Source organism: Myotis davidii, unplaced genomic scaffold, assembly GCF_000327345.1.
Source record: "Myotis davidii unplaced genomic scaffold, ASM32734v1 scaffold63, whole genome shotgun sequence".
In the NCBI taxonomy this organism is placed as follows: Eukaryota; Metazoa; Chordata; class Mammalia; order Chiroptera; family Vespertilionidae; genus Myotis; species Myotis davidii.
This window is the reverse complement of record NW_006294242.1, coordinates 38,335-54,441: the sequence shown is the minus strand read 5'-3', so window position 1 is coordinate 54,441 and position 16,107 is coordinate 38,335. Positions and strand designations below refer to the sequence as shown.

Here is a 16,107-nt window from a genome sequence, read left to right as displayed (position 1 = left end):
TAAACCTACTTTTGCCCCACCCTGTATATTGACTACTGATATACAAAAATAGCTAAATATATAGAAATCATATATTTCCTTTTGAAAATAAGAGATAAGAAAAACTTCATATCAACTAGATTTAGAAAGCTATAGATATCTTAAGTGAAAATTAAAAACAATTTAGAAGATTACTGACAAAGAATCCATTAATAAGTACACTGAACTAATTTAATATTCCTGAGAGAGAAAAAAAAAAAACATGGTTAAACAGTAACCACATCATGAAAGGAGTTATGCTCTTAAGATTTCTGATTACACCGAAATAACAACACAAATTAAAAAGACCATGTAGGTTTTGTTTTTACCTCTAAAGGTGCCTGCAATATTCCAGCCAGCTGTTTAGCCAGCTGCATATGGTACTGTGTGCCTGAGCCGTAGGTTTCCCTGGTAACTGGGTTAGCTATTCCCATGCTCAGCAAATAGGATTTAAACCGGATGGTCTATAAGAAGAGAAAGTGCACAAAAAGACAATTCAAAATTATTCTCTCCCAACATTTGAAATCCTTCCATCATAAATTCAATTCTACTCAATTACTTATCATAGTTCCCTGCATAAATCTAATTATCCTTCCTTCCATCTTGCTATCTCACACTCCCTTTACTTCACAAGTTTGGTGTGAGAAGTGATTTAAATAACTATACTATGGTTAATGCCAACTAAATGATACAACTGAGAACTTAGAAAAATGGCTTGACCAGACTGTAGACAAATTTAGTGAAACAGACATGAAACTTATGATATATAAAATAGACATTCCTTACATATTTCAATATATGTCTTATACACTGAAGGCAAAGCTACTGAAATATCCTATAATCTCACTAAAATTAACAGTTTTTATGGCTGACTTTTTTTAGCACTTTCATATGTCCTCAAGTTCTAAAAGAAATAAAACAGTACATTAAAAAAGCAATCTAGTAAGCCACTAAAACATCACTACATTATTTCTGTAGTTTCTCATGCCTTAAAAAGCAGCCTATTTACCTCATCTTCTGTGATGTCACCTTGCTTGTCTTTAATCTTATTAGCAATTGATTTTGATAACTCCACCATTTCTTTAGCCTGTCAAGAGCACAGTAAAAGAGTGAAAAGAAAGAACTGTCCCCAAAGAGTCTGCTAACAAAATATATTTTCAAAACTGCATCATAATTGGTGTGAATTTAATACATATAAATGACATATACCTTGACCATTAGCTTGCTGAGGTCTTCAAAGGCCTGAAATGAGAAATTAGTTTTGTTAGAATCTGTCTAAAGAATCAAAATGTTTTAAAGCAATGAAAGCACTCTATTTTCTTCCCTATGATAAAAATATATGAATTTTTCCTCAAAGTTTTATATAAATATTTATACAAGTGATAAATCTACCTTATTCTAAGTCAGATTAGCTAAGAAACCATAAATTTTCCTAAAAAAACTTGCAAAAACAACTTTTCAAAATTCCAAAGAGTTAAAAGGTGATTAAAAAAACAAAGGGTGACATAAGTGATAGTTCAGAAAATATTATTTACTGTTCTTTAACACACATAAGAAAATTTGTCACTATCTTTTCCCAAAACCATTTCCTGATAAGAGGCATTGTAAAGCTTTCCTGGTTGAAAACGGCAATATGCAGCTGCAGGAATACTTTGGGCATAACAATTTTGGCTTTAATAGCAGGCGTGATTTAACTGAAACCATAAATCTCAGCCTCTGAATACTGAACATATTATACCTGTGGTTTTGGATATAGTGAATATCACAAAAGAAAAACATTCAAATACCACAAAAACATATCTAAATAAAAACTTTGTTTAATTTATTACAATGAATATACACTTTAAAGGTCTTTTCAAATTTAATTAGACATATTTATAATAAATGTTACAAATTACCAAAAATATACTTCCAGTGTAGAATACCTTTTGTCTAATTAATGTACACAAATGTTATTTTTTAAAAATCAATTAAGCAATATATCATTATTTGAAAATCTTCTGGTTCACATAGAATAGTAATCAATAAGTTCTGATTAGCTCATTCCCATGTTAATTATTTGCAGGAAAGCATTCCGCATCTGCAAAAGGACTTTGCTAAAATAAGTGTTGTGTAGGACTCTTATGGCCAGTTCACTAAAGCTAATACTGAAAACAAAGGGGAATGTGCACACACCTAACAGGAATTTCCTCAGATAAACAAAAGGCTTAAACACTGGATTCTTATCAGCAACAGCCAGCAGATGCAGGAAACCTTCTGTGGGAAACTGTGGGCACAAGCTCTGAAACTTAGTCAATCCTAACACTTAAATGGAGGGCAAATCACCCACCAACCCAGTGTTCAAAAATAAAACACACTCACACTTTACATACCTAGGTTTTTATTTTGAATATTGAAAGAAAATTAAGAGAAGCTAGGATAACAATACTTTTAAACTTTTTATGATAAATCACTTTATTTACTATATTATATTTTCATTTGAAAATGCTAAAATAGTGAATTCACACAAAATACGTAGATTAGCCCTTATTTCTTATGGTTCATAAAATACAAATATAAATATTTTATATTTATAGAAGAATTTCCTATAAAATAATTTCAATAATTATAAAACACAAACAAAAGCTTCCTCATTTATATTTCTATTATTCTAAAATTTGAAATTAGCCAACTATCCAAAAAAATGGGTGGAGAAACTACCTACAATAAACTTAAAGCAATACAGGTAAAAATGCAAAATAGGTGCACGTGCTCATTCTTTTATTTCATTTGCCAACTTATAGAACCTACTATCCCTCTACCATGTCCACAATCAAATTTCCGTTCCAATTTTGAAAAAATGTGGCATCTACCTTAAAGCCTAAAGGTACCCTCTTAAGCCAATTTGTAGCATTATTTCTTACTGACTTTCAGTCATTACTTTGGTCATTAGTTTCTGTAACTATTAATATATTCCTTAATTTTCTGTTTCAATATTCTTAATTCTGTACCTTCTCATATTCCTTTCCCTCTACCTGGATCCTCTTATCCCTACTGGTCATCTGCTGGCAGCTGCTCAACTTTCAGGCCTTGACTTCCATTACTTCTGCTAACAAGCTTTCCCTGACTCCAACAGAAGAGGGCCCGTTATGCCTTCCTGTTGCAGACACTATTTTCTTCTAACATATTTCTCACATTTAGAGAAAGCCAGTCTGCCTGCCTACTTGGCACACCACTGCAATACCTACAACATCTGATGCAGGGCTCACTCAAAGGAGAGAATAGGGACTATCTACTGAATAAATCAGTGACCTGCATGAGAGAGCACAATGCTTGTGTAGAATACTCTGAGTAATGCAACTGTGAAAATTAGATTGAAACACAGTAATATTTCATAAATTAAGAATAACAATATTTTGAACACTAAAGCAGTATGGTATCGTTCAGAAAAATGAACACTAATAATGCAAATTTAATTTATTGCTTGATGCCATCTCCAAAAGTGTCACACAAAAGAGATGACAACAAAAGTCACTGGAAAAGGACAGCGATAGCACCTTTTGGGTGGCAAAGAGAATGGCCATGATGTAGTGGACTATACTTGCCTGCAAATCAAAAGACCTGAGTTCTCATAACCCTGGTTTCAAATCTAGTCACTAGCTCTGAAACGATCACTTCCCTGCATAGTAAGAACCCCTCTAATGCAAAAATGCTGAAATTTTATGGGAATAAAAGATTCCAGGAAGATGGTGGCTATGACAATATAGTCTTTTAATCTCTCCAATTCCCAACATAAAAACAGACGGGGCAACTATATTTCAAAACCACAGACAACATATACTACAAAACTAAGTGACAAGATATCCACAAAAACACCAAGAGCCACAAGACCTGCATCTAGATAGCGGAAAGAAAAGGGAGGCACCAGGGCAACTGGTAGATCTAAAATCATATAACTCCAAAAGATGCCACAGCTGGTCACTGGAAAGTGAGATGGACCACCCTGAGGACAGTAACACACTGGAAGGGCTTGGCCCCTTCAATACTGGGTGGGTACAGAGGTCCTCAGGAATGGCTGACAGAGCCTATGAACTCATGAAACTGACCCTTCAGGCTTCTCTTCCAGGACAGGATCCCACACTGGGGAGAAACAATTGAGAGAGGACTCAAAAATTCAGCAAGGTAGGGATAACAGAGAGAAAGAGAAAAAAGGTTCAGATAAAAATAGGATGGAAACAGGGCCAGGAAATCACAGAAAGCAGCCACCACCTTTTTAACACTGTATGAACACAGCAGGAGAGTGAGCTCTGTGGAGTGAGAAAAGCTACCCTGAATTAGCTCTTGCTCTAAAAGTTCAAGAAAATGGATTTCACATGAAAATGAGCAACAGCAAAGTATCAAGGTCAAATCCCACACAAAATTAAAAAGAGAAAAATAAGGAGAATAACATTACAGACACTGAAAGCATGCCAGAAAGACATGTTCACAGATCAGATCGAAATGTAACCTTTTATTTCAAACTAGAGGCCCGGTACACAAAATTCGTACACTTGGGGATGAGGGGTCCCTCAGCCCGGCCTGCCCCCTCTCACAGTCCGGGAGCTCTCAGAGAATGTCCGACTGGGAGCCAGCAGTCAGACATCCTTAGCACTGCTGCAGAGGCAGGAGAGGCTCCCGCCACTGCCGCTGCGCTCACCAGCCATGAGCCCGGCTTCTGGCTGAGCGGCGCTCCCCCTATGGGAGCGCACTGACCACCAGGGGACAGCTCCTGCGCTGAGCAAGATCCGGCCAAAACCAGCTCTCCGACATTCTCCGAGGGGCCCCAGATTGTGAGAGGGTGCACGCCAGGCCGAAGGACCCCACCGGTGCAATCGAGGCTGGGAGGGATGCGGGAGGTTGGCTAGCCAGGGAGGGGCCATGGGAGGGCTCCAGGGTGTGTCTGGCCCATCCCACTCAGTCCCAACTGTCCAGATCCCAGCAGCAAGCTAACCTACTGGTCAAAGCATCTGCCCCCTGGTGGTTAGTGCATGTCATAGCGAGTGGTTGAGGAGCATTAGCATATCATTAGCATATTACGTTTTGATTGGTTGAACAGACAACCAGACACTTAGCATATTAAACTTTTATTATATAGGATGAGCTAAAAGATGTTTTAAAAAATGACACAGGCTATGAAAGGACAATATAAATCAGAAATAAAGTGACAAGATTCAGGAAAGAATTTTTTTGATCATTTCTGAAATAAAGACTACACTAGACAGAACACCAGTAAATGGACACAACAGATATCTTAAGAGAAGGTGAAAAAAAGGAACGTTTTCTAAATAAAAAAGAAATGAAGAAAGAGATAAAAGGGGTTTGGAAGTCACAACAAGTAAATATAGGCGATAAAGCTACAAATACAACTAAGAGGACTCAAAACAAAACACCACAATTTTTAAAATTAAATAAATATAAATAAATAGAAAGAAAGAAAATTACAACATAGAAAAACTTCCCTGAAATTAAAAGAAAAAACTTCTGAAACCAAATACTGAAAGCATCCTATATAATAAAAGCCTAATATGCAAATTGACTCCATTGGGCGGTCGTTCAGCCACTCACTATGATGTGCGCTGACCACCATGGGGCGGCACAGATCATGGCAGGCGTTGGCAACGCGGTGCTGGCAGTGGACAGCAGTGGAGGCACTGCCAGCCCAAATAGGCCCTGATGAGAGCGGGACCACAGAGGGATGGTGGAACAGGTGAGTAGGCAGTGCCAGGCCAAGGCGGGTGCAAGCAGGGGCCTGATTGCCCCACCAATCACCCTGTAGACAGTGACCAGTGGCAGCGGAGGGCGGGGCTGCCACCCAGTTCCCAGGTGCTGAGGGAGCCGGGCGGGGGGCCCAGCCCTGATCGATCACCCCACTGGTGGGATGGTGGAGGTGAGGGGGCGGCACCAGGCCAAGGTGGGGTGCCAGGCGGGACTGCAGGGCTGTGAGCCTAGGGGCGTGAGCTGGGGCCGGATCCCCACAGGCCACCCCAAGGGACCCAGCCCATGCATTAATCCGTGCACCAGGCTTCTAGTATTGGATAACAACCAAGAATGAGTAACACATTCTAGTAAACACATAGACACAATCCAGTAAAATTACTAGGCTTTATTTAAAAAAAAAATCCTTCGGGTATCTAGGAAAAACAGCAAGTGACTTTTAAGGGGTGAAAAAATTAGAAGAGCATCACTCTTTAGCAGCAACACTTCACACCAGACAATAAATTAAAAGTAGGTAACCCAGTTTGCTCCACCCTGTACCAAAAACCCAGCTGAGGAGGCAGCAGCCTCAGGGAGCAGCTGTCTCAGGAATGTCAGTGGCTGGCTGTGGGGAGGAGACATCCCCCTACATTCCTGGGAACATGGCTGGTGCTTTCTTCTCAGGTCAGAGCTGATAGAAATTCCTGGCTTCAAGCAGACCTAGCTAGCCTGCACAAAAGGGACTCTACCCAGCCAAGGACAGGGAAATACTCCAGATGCACACCCTCCACCTGCTTTAGGGCCCCTTGCTGCTAAAAAGTCGATTTAGGCCCTAGCTGGTTTGGCTCAGTGGATAGAGCGTTGGCCTGTGCACTAAAGGGTCCCAGGTTCGATTTCAGCCAAGGACACATGCCTGGGTTTTGGGCTCAATTCCCGCCACCCCAGTAGGGAGTGGGCAGGAGGCAGCCAATAAATGATTCTCCCTCATCAAAAATAAATAAATAAATAAAAGTAACATATTGAAGGCACTCAAGGAAAGAAAATATGAGACAAGGATTTTAAATCCACCAAAACTGACTTATGCATTTAAGGAATACAAACATGCCAGAACTCAGGGAATACTGTTCCCATGAACACTTCCTTAAAAATTTATTAGAGAATGAACTTCAGACAATCCAAATGAATAGAGGGAGATCAGCATAAGTACTGGTAGCATTACACAAATAGTTACTTACAAAACTGTGACGAAATGAGAGCTAGAGGGGAAATAGTGTATATATAGTGGCAGAATGGTCAGATAGCGTAGATGCAGCACACCTGTTCTTAAAGCATGGAAAGAACACATACAAAAAAAAATTCTTTTTAACTTTTTTAATAAGTACTTGCTAGTGTAGTCCTAAATTTGAATAGGAAGTATCAGTATGAACTCATGAAGCAATTTTATTAAAAAAAAAAACCTAGCTCTTTCCACTGAAAAGACCTAGAAATAAAGATCTCTCCAATATAGATGCATATTCTTAACAGGTAGACTGTGGTTTTGAAATAGCCATTTCCTATTAAAGACTAGCAGAGCTTCTCAGGTGTGGTTGATTCTATATCTGGGGCAGGCTATGTTCAAGATGGTCCTGGAACTACTGTCGCACAAGATTGTAAGTAAGCTATCAAAGTCCACCAAGTCACCTCAAAAGCACTCAAGAGCCAACCTGAAGAGGCTACCACTGGCCAAAGGTGAGACAATTTGAGCTTTAAATAGAATAATAATTGTAATTTATCAAATATGTTAAAATTTATGAATTCATAGTAATATGTAAAAAAAGATAACCTATTTAATCACCTTTGGAGGATAAGGAACCACTTTACTATCCTGAGAATAAAGGAGAGGAAAAAACCCTTATCCTTGCCTTCCCTATATGAACTATATCACTGAGTAGCTAAATAGTAAATGAAGGGAAGTATCTCTTTAGAGAGTATTCCAACTAATAAATGAAAAATAAATCATTGACTATCACCATTTGCAACCACCAATAAACCGATAGATTTATGCACTGAACATTAACATCTGCTCACATCATAAAAAGAGACATTGCCCGGCCGGTGTCGCTCAGTGGTTGAGTGTCGACCTATTAACCAAAGGTCAGGTTTGATTCCAGTCAGGGCACATGCTGGGGTTGCAGGCTCGATCCCCAGTAGGGTGTATGCAGGAGGCAGCTGATCAATGATTCTCTGATCATTGATTGATGTTTCTATCTCTCTCCCTTTCCCATACTCTCTGAAATCAATAAAATATATTTTTTAAAAAGAGACATGATGTGCCTCCTGATGAAAGAACACAGACCTCTACTCTTACCAAAAGGATCAAACATGAGTCTAAATAAGTCTCTGGATGCATAACTGGTTTTCTTGACCACAGTTCTGTTCCCTTTGCTTGAATTTTCTCATATAAAGTTTCAGAAACATTCTAATGTAATACTAAGGGCTGTTCTCCTTGTCAGCGGTTCTCAACCTATAGGTTGCGACCCCTTTGGCGGTCAAACGACCCTTTCACAGGGGTCACCTAAGACCATCCTGCATATCAGATATTTACATTACAATTCATAACAGTAGCAACACTACAGTTATGAAGTAGCAACGAAAATAATTTTATGGTTGGGTCACAACATGAGGAACTGTATTTAAAGGGCCAGAAGGTTGAGAACCACTGTTAGATGATGGACTGGTTTGATCCATTCCTAACTGTTTCTGTGTCTGGTCCCTGAGTGATTATGAGCATTATATTATGTGCAGTCTGACCAGGGTTAAGGGCCACAGAATAGCATTTTCCCCTCAATTAAGTTAACCAAAATAATTTTAAAGTGGACTTTGAATTCATTAAGAGTATCCACCAATTGATTTCATCTAGATTTTAAAATTTACACACAATATTCCATGATATTTTCTAACATCACAAAAATCAGATTTGCATTTCTTTGTTATTCAAAGAAATAGTTTTCAAAACACGTTTTGGCTAAATTTTGCCAACCTGAAGTGGACATGTTAAATGGAATAAGATACTGTATAGCTTCAGACAAACTGAATATTCCAATAAATATTCCAATATACAGAATGGAATTAGTCAGTTTTATCCAAAATAATAAACACACATGGCTGAAAAAGACAGATGACCGGAACTTGTGTAAGAATTACCTCAGAAATGTTTTTGTCAGTTTCTTTTCTTTTTTCTTCCAGTTTCCTTTCAATACCTACAATTCCTACAGCCCTTATTCTTCCTGGCTGAAAATCAAAAGTAGAAAATAAAACATACACAATAGGAAGGACACAATCTTTTGTAACCCACCACACTGTGTTTTCAATGACGGGAAAGGACCACAAAGAACCAAAGAAAAACAGCATACAACTCCATCTAGTTTCCTTTCAAAACATTGGTCAGTTTCTTGCTGTATCTGACAATCTTCAAATCATTCTTAAGAAGCACCGAAGATACAATAAATGGCATATTTTACTTTTCATTTCAGATATAAATTAAATTTCCTATCCATTTTTGTTCTTTGGCAACCTATTATGTATGTATCAGATACTTAATAGGGTCTCAAAAAATAGTTAAAAGTTTTGGTACTGGATAGTTATTGTACAAATTGCTTTTACACATATAAGCATCTGTTCATAGTTGCTGGTTAATTTAGACTGGCCTGGAAAATGTCACCAGTAGTATTTAATGTCAGTTCTCTTAGATGCCACATGGATTATGAACAACAGGATGAAGTCAGTGGAATCTAACTTCTACCACTCCAGGAATTACTTTGGTAAGTAGTAATTATTTTTTACTAAGTGCTTACTGTCTATGAGCACTAAGTTAGGTTCTATGAAAATAAATTTTTAATCAAATATCATTATTTTGTTTCTGGAAAGTTCTATAATCACAGAATCTTATTACTTAATAAAGATCCAAGTACAGAGTTGAAAACACTAGATTAAGAAACAGTTTTAAAAATACCTGTGGTCCTCTATTTGTTTGGAATGACTGGGAAACTGGCATATTCTCCCATCTTCTCTGTGTCATTTCCTCTGATAAACGCCTATAAAACTGTTATACACATAGATACACTTTAAATGAGTCAGTCAGGTTGTGGCATCCTCATTGAATTAATTGCTTAACAATTCTTTAGTTGAAAGGTCTAGTCAATCATTTGCAACAAGCCTAGAGTTCTCAGAGACATCAAAGAAAATCAAAGGAAGTTCTCTTCTTGGATCAACTTCAGAAAGAATAAAGAAAAAAAAGAAGGAACTGACCTTCTATATAAAGCGAGCTACTTCAACAAAGAGATGAGTGACAATGAAATAAATAGACTTACTTTAAACAATTCTGCCTATGTGGATTGTTTTCAACTTATAGTGAAACAGACACAGTGCCAAGAAAAATATACAACCATTAACCATGAAGAAAGTTAAGAATAATTTGTCTAGTTAAAACGTGTAGTCAGAAATTGTGTGCCTCTGCTCACAAAAAAATCAACTATATTTTTCACCTACAGTGAGATTGACTTCAGTTAGTGACTTATATTTACTTAGTGCCTATTGTTGTGAAAAGCATTGGGTGCAAAGCCATTGAAAAAGAACATAAATAAGTTATGAAATCAATGGGAAGATAAAAACACACTTATAAATGTCTAAAAATATTTATATAGCAATTTATTAATTAGAACATATAAACTATATTCTAAAATTAATATGTAAGAATAAAGGGCTAATAACGACAGGACACTAACAAAAAATAGAGATTATTGTGGAGAAATTGAAAATCTCATAATTCTGAAGCTATAGGGATTATGACAATGTGGTGTTAACATAATATGGTATTGGCACAGGAACAGAATAGCTCAGAAATGGAAAGGGACTAGTGCTTATATGTAAAAAAAGAACCACTCAAGTGATTAGATTTGTTGGAGTTCATAAACTGCCTTCAGTTGGACTACATATACCACTGAAAACTTCACTAGTAGCCTAATGGCATGACTTAGCCTCTACTCTTTCCTTGTGACCACACACTCCTGCTTCTTGTTCCCGCTGTCACCTAAACTTCTATTCTTTATTGATAAGACATAAGCTATCAAAAATGTTATAAACATGTGGTGAAACCTATGTTGCCTACATCATATTAACTATATGGAAACAATACTGCCTCCCATCCTATTAACAAACAACAAAAATATATGCAAGCACACATTTATGGCCCAATTTTACTCATATACTTACCTCAATCTGGCCATGTTCTTTGAAGGAGAGTTTGATGTAAGAGTTCTTACTACTCTGTAATGGACCAAGCTCTTTGTTAGGAGGAGCTGGGTGAAGATGAACCACTATTTTAGCACTAAAGAAAAAGCAAATGTAATGTATTAAATTGCCTTTTAAAAAATCACTAATTCTATTTTTATAACTTTTAATATATTTCAGGTCACTTTTAAAATTCACATAGAAACAAAGACTATCTTTTCAAAGTTTGTGTTAATTCAGTATTAATGAACCTTTCAAAAATATCTCTACTTAAAACTTGCAAGCTATGTACAAAAAAGTTCAAGTTAGTAGGTCTATAGATTAAATATAATGTGGTTTCAGGAAATAAGTTCAAAATAAATTTGCAAAATTTGGGGTGGTTTATGATTTTGGTTTATGATTAGGGTTGTCCATCTACAGAGTCATCTACAGAGGTAACCTCAGGACCTATAATTTCTGCCTAACCATACCACCTTACTCATTTGAAAACAAAATGTGAAAACTTATCTATGGAATCCTTCCCAGTGGCCATAGTCACAGTCACAGCCAGTCCTTGCAGCAGATTGGCCTGAAGGATAAATCCCTCCCATTGAGGTGCCAACAGTAATCAAAGCTCAACTACAACAGGAGGGTGTACATATCCCACCGAGGGTAGGGGATGCAACTGGAGTGCCTAGCTCAGATGAACAGAGAGGCTGTGCCACTGAACCCTACAGGACACTCTACCAAGCTTGGGAGACATAGCAGCTCTACCTAATACACAGAAACAAACACAGGGAGGATGCCAAAATGAGAAGACAAAGAAACATGTCCCAAATGAAAGAACAGAAGAAATCTCCAGAAAAAGAACTAAAAGCAAGCAAAGTACCAGATACAGAGTTCAAAGCAATGGTTATAAGGATAATCAAAAAATTTAGGGCAAAACTAGTTGAACTTAGAGAGTACTTCAACAGCATAAAAAAGGACATGAAAACCATAAAAAAGAGCCAGTCAGAAATGAAGGATATACTAACTGAAATAAAGAATAATTTAAAGGGACTCAACAGTAGAGTAGACAAAGCCAAGAATCAAATCAGGGATTTTGAATATAAGGATGCAAAAAATCACCCAATCAGAACAACAAAAAGAAAACGGAATCCAAAAATATGAAGATAGTGTAAGGAAACTCTAGGACAACTTCAAGCATACTGACATTGACATCATGGGGGTGCCAGAAGGAGAAGAGAAAGAGCAAGAAATTGAAAACCTATTTGAAAATATAATGACAGAAAACTTCCTTAAGCTAGTGAAGGAAATAGACATACAAGTCCAGGAAGTGAAGAGAGTCCCAAATAAGATGAACCCAAAGAGGCCTCTCCAAGACACAAAATAATTGAAATGCAAAAGGTTAAAGACAAAGAGAGAATCTTAAAAACAGCAAGAGAACAGACTTATCCTATATAATAAAATGCTAATATGCAAATTGACCGAACGGCAGAATGACCAGTCACTATGATGTGCAATGACCATCAGGGGGCAGACACTCAATGCAGGAGCTGTCCCCTGGTGTTCAGTGCGCTCCCACAAGGGGAGCACCGCTCAGCCAGAAGCCAGGCTCACAGCTGGTGAGCACAGCAGCAGTGGTGGAGCCTCTACCGCCACTGTGGCAGTGCTAAAGAACAGCAAGCAGAGCGGTAAAGAGCAGCAAGTAGGTGGGTGGTAAGGAGCAAGGGCTCCCAGACTGCAAGAGGGGGCAGGCCAGGCTGAGGGACACCCCTCCCCCCCCGAGTGCACAAATTTCGTGCACTGGGCCTTTAGTATATCTTCAAGGGAGCTCCCATAAGATTGTCAGCTGATTTCTCAACAGAAACTTTGCAAGCCAGAAGGGAATGGCAAGTAATATTCAAGGTGATGAAAAGCAAAGACCTATAACAAATATCACTCTAGACCAGGGGTCCTCAAACTTTTTAAACAGGGGGCCAGTTCACTGTCCCTCAGACCATTGGCGGGCCAGACTATAGTTTATATTTGCATGTGGCCTGCGGGGCCATAGTTTGAGAACCCCTGCTCTAGAAAGAACCTAGCTGGAGAACCTAGAGACAGAACCTGGCTAGAGAACCTGGCTACAGAACCTGGCTGGAGAACCTAGAGACAGAACTTGGCTGGAGAACCTGGCTACAGAACGTGGCTACAGAACCTGGCTACAGAACCTGGCTGGAGAACCTGGAGAGAACCCAACTATGCTGATCACTTGAATGCTGCCTCCGTGTCATTCCTTCTTCGCCGACTCTGTCCACACCTTTGGGAACCCCTGGACCTGCTGGGGCTGGACCCCAACAGAGCCTCTGGGACAACTTCAAGTGTACCAACATTTGTATTATGGTGGTGCCAGAAAAAGAGAGAAAGCAAGATATTGAAAACCTATTTGAAGAAATAATGACAAAAAACTTCCCCTAACTGGTGAAAGAAAAAGACTTACTGGCACAAGTCCAGGAAGCACAGAGAGTACCAAGAAAGAGGAACCCAAACAAACCAACACCAAGACACATCATAATTAAAATGCCAAGGGCAAAAGACAAAGAATCTTAAAAGCAGCCAGAGAAAAGCAGTTAGTTACCTACCCATTTGACTGTCAGCTGATTTCTCAAAAGAAACTATGCAGGCCAGAAGGGAGTGGCAAGAAATATTCAAAGTGATGAAAAGCAAGGACTTACAACCAAAATTATTCTGCCCAGCAAAGCTCTCATTTAGAATTGAAGTGCAGATAAAGAACTTCACAGACAAGAAAAAGCTAAAGGAGTACCATCACCACCAAGCCAGTATTACATGAAATGTTGAAGGGTATTCTTGAAAAAGAAGAAAAAGATTTAAAAAAAAATGAGCAATAAAAAGGCAATAAATACATATCTATCAACAAGAAAGAAAAAAAAATATCACTTTACCCAGCAAAGCTATCATTTAGAATTGAAGGACATATAAAGAGCTTTACAGACAAGAAAAAGCTAAAGGCGTTCATTACCATCAAACCAGTATTATATGACATGAAATGTTAAAGGGTCTCCTTTAAGAAGAAAAAGGAAAAAAAATATAAATAAATATGTATCTATCAACAAATTAATCTAAAAAACAGAACAAAATAAATAAGCAGAACAGAAACAGACTCATAGATAAAGAGAACATTTTGAAGGCTGCCAGATGGGAGGGGGTTGGAGGGACGGGTGAAAAGAGTGAGGGGACTAAGAAGTAAAAATTGGTTGTTACAGAATAGTCATCAGGATGTAAAGTACAGCACAGGGAATCTACACTAATAAAAGAGAGAGATGCAAATTGACCGTACCTTTGCGATGCCCACCAACCAGTTAGGAGTATGCAAATCAACCCAACAAAGATGGTGGGTTAATTTGCATACACAGGCACTGAGTGGCCGGAGCAGGCGTTCCACACTGCCCCCAGCTGCTCCGGGCCTCTGGGGAGCGTGGGAAGGCAGAAAGGTGGCTCCGGGTCAGAGCGACAGCAGTGCCAGCAGCCAGGGGAAGGAAGGCCCATTCTTGCACGAATCTTCGTGCATCAGGCCTCTAGTATAGTCAATAATATTCTAATAATTATGTATGGTGTCAGATGGGTATTAAATTTATTGGGATGATTATTTAGTAAGTTATATAATGTCTAAATCACTGGAGTGTATACCGAAAACTAATATAACGTGTCAACTGTAATTGATAAATAAAAATTATTTTAAATATTTTTTAAAAAACTTATCTCTGTAAAACTGGCCAGCCGACATTTTATTAAAACACCATCCAAAACTAACATTCTATACTGTCATTTTTGGAAAATGCCACTTGATCAACAGTATGACCTAGAAAAATATTCAATAGCAAAAACATTTTTCAAAACAGTGTGCTCTAGGAACACAAATTACCATCATCTTTATGACTACCATTATCTTCTATGCTATTAAAAATACCACTACATTTGTTCAGTTTTATGCATTTTTTTCTTTTTTTCCCAACCTACTCAATAAACAATCTTCTTCTATAAAGATTAGCAAAATCAAAAGACTTAGCCAAAATATCTTGGATATCTAGCTTAAAGCTTTTTCTTTATGTCCACAGTACAGATCCACCTATTATGCAATTTAACTTTGTTTAGGCCCAGGTGGTTACATAAATATCACTGTGAAATACCATGTGTGGGGCCTCCTCAATTTAACAAATGTTTTGTTTAGTGAACTGGGGCCAATTTGTAAGGACTCTTCATCTATTCCTTTGTGGTGAATATCTTTAAGTGCAATAAGCAAACAAACTGTGTAAGCAGCCTGGCTAGCATGGCTCAGTGATTGAACGTCGACCTATAAACCAGAAGGTCACGGTTGGATTCCCAGTCAGGGCACGTGCCTGGGCTGCAGGCTTGATCCGCAGTGTGGGATAAGGGGTGCAGGAGGCAGCCAGTCAATGATTCTCTCTCATCATTCAGTTTCTTTCTCTCTCTCCCTCTCTCCCTCTCCCTTCTTCTCTGAAATCAATAAAAAAAAATTTTTTTAACTGCAAGCAGAACCACAGGACTGTTTGAAATGAACTGCCAACTAGAGCAACTAAACTATGACCATTGGGATAGGATGACTGAGCAAAAGCATTATATAATCTTTAAAACTAAAAAAACCTGAGTCCTGCTATCAGATTTTGTCAAATGAAACCTAATGAGAAGGAAAAACTAAGATGGCAGCATAGGGGAACACCGAGATTGCTGCCTCCTACAACAACTTCAGAAACGCAATAAAAGGACAGGACGGTCAACATCCAGAACTACAGGAAGGCTGGTGGAGTGGAAATTCTACAACTAGAAGAAAAGAGAAAAGCACATTGAGGGTCAGGAGCTGTGGAAGTAAAGTGCAGAGGTACGTAGTAGGTTCGCGTGCGCGGAAGGGGGCTGGTACCTGAGGACGCGGCTGGGGAGGGAGTCACAAGCTCCCAACTGCTCTGAACTCCGGTTCCGGGAAGTCTCTGGGGACCCAGGACGCATACGGGGAGAAACTGGACTGTCTGGCAGCGGGCAGAACTCGGACCTTGAGGGCGGCTTTCCCTCAGAGGTGCTTGCAGCAATTAAATTATCAGGACACTGAGACGCGAC

At 38.6% G+C, this 16,107-nt stretch overlaps 1 protein-coding gene across 3 annotated transcripts in view; it reads right to left on the bottom strand.

Moving 5' to 3' along the window:
* VPS36 (vacuolar protein sorting 36 homolog (S. cerevisiae)) overlaps window positions 1–16,107 on the bottom strand; it is a 30,035-nt gene that overhangs the window by 8,557 nt on the left and 5,371 nt on the right. For all 3 annotated transcript variants that reach the window (XM_015566904.1, XM_015566903.1, XM_015566906.1), the window contains exons 3-8: window positions 10,981–11,095; window positions 9,722–9,811; window positions 8,914–9,000; window positions 1,228–1,260; window positions 1,028–1,105; window positions 348–482 (exon numbers count right to left, since the gene is read on the bottom strand). In XM_015566904.1, coding sequence (XP_015422390.1) covers window positions 348–482; window positions 1,028–1,105; window positions 1,228–1,260; window positions 8,914–9,000; window positions 9,722–9,811; window positions 10,981–11,095 — 538 coding nt within the window. The remainder of the gene's footprint in view (window positions 1–347; window positions 483–1,027; window positions 1,106–1,227; window positions 1,261–8,913; window positions 9,001–9,721; window positions 9,812–10,980; window positions 11,096–16,107) is intronic.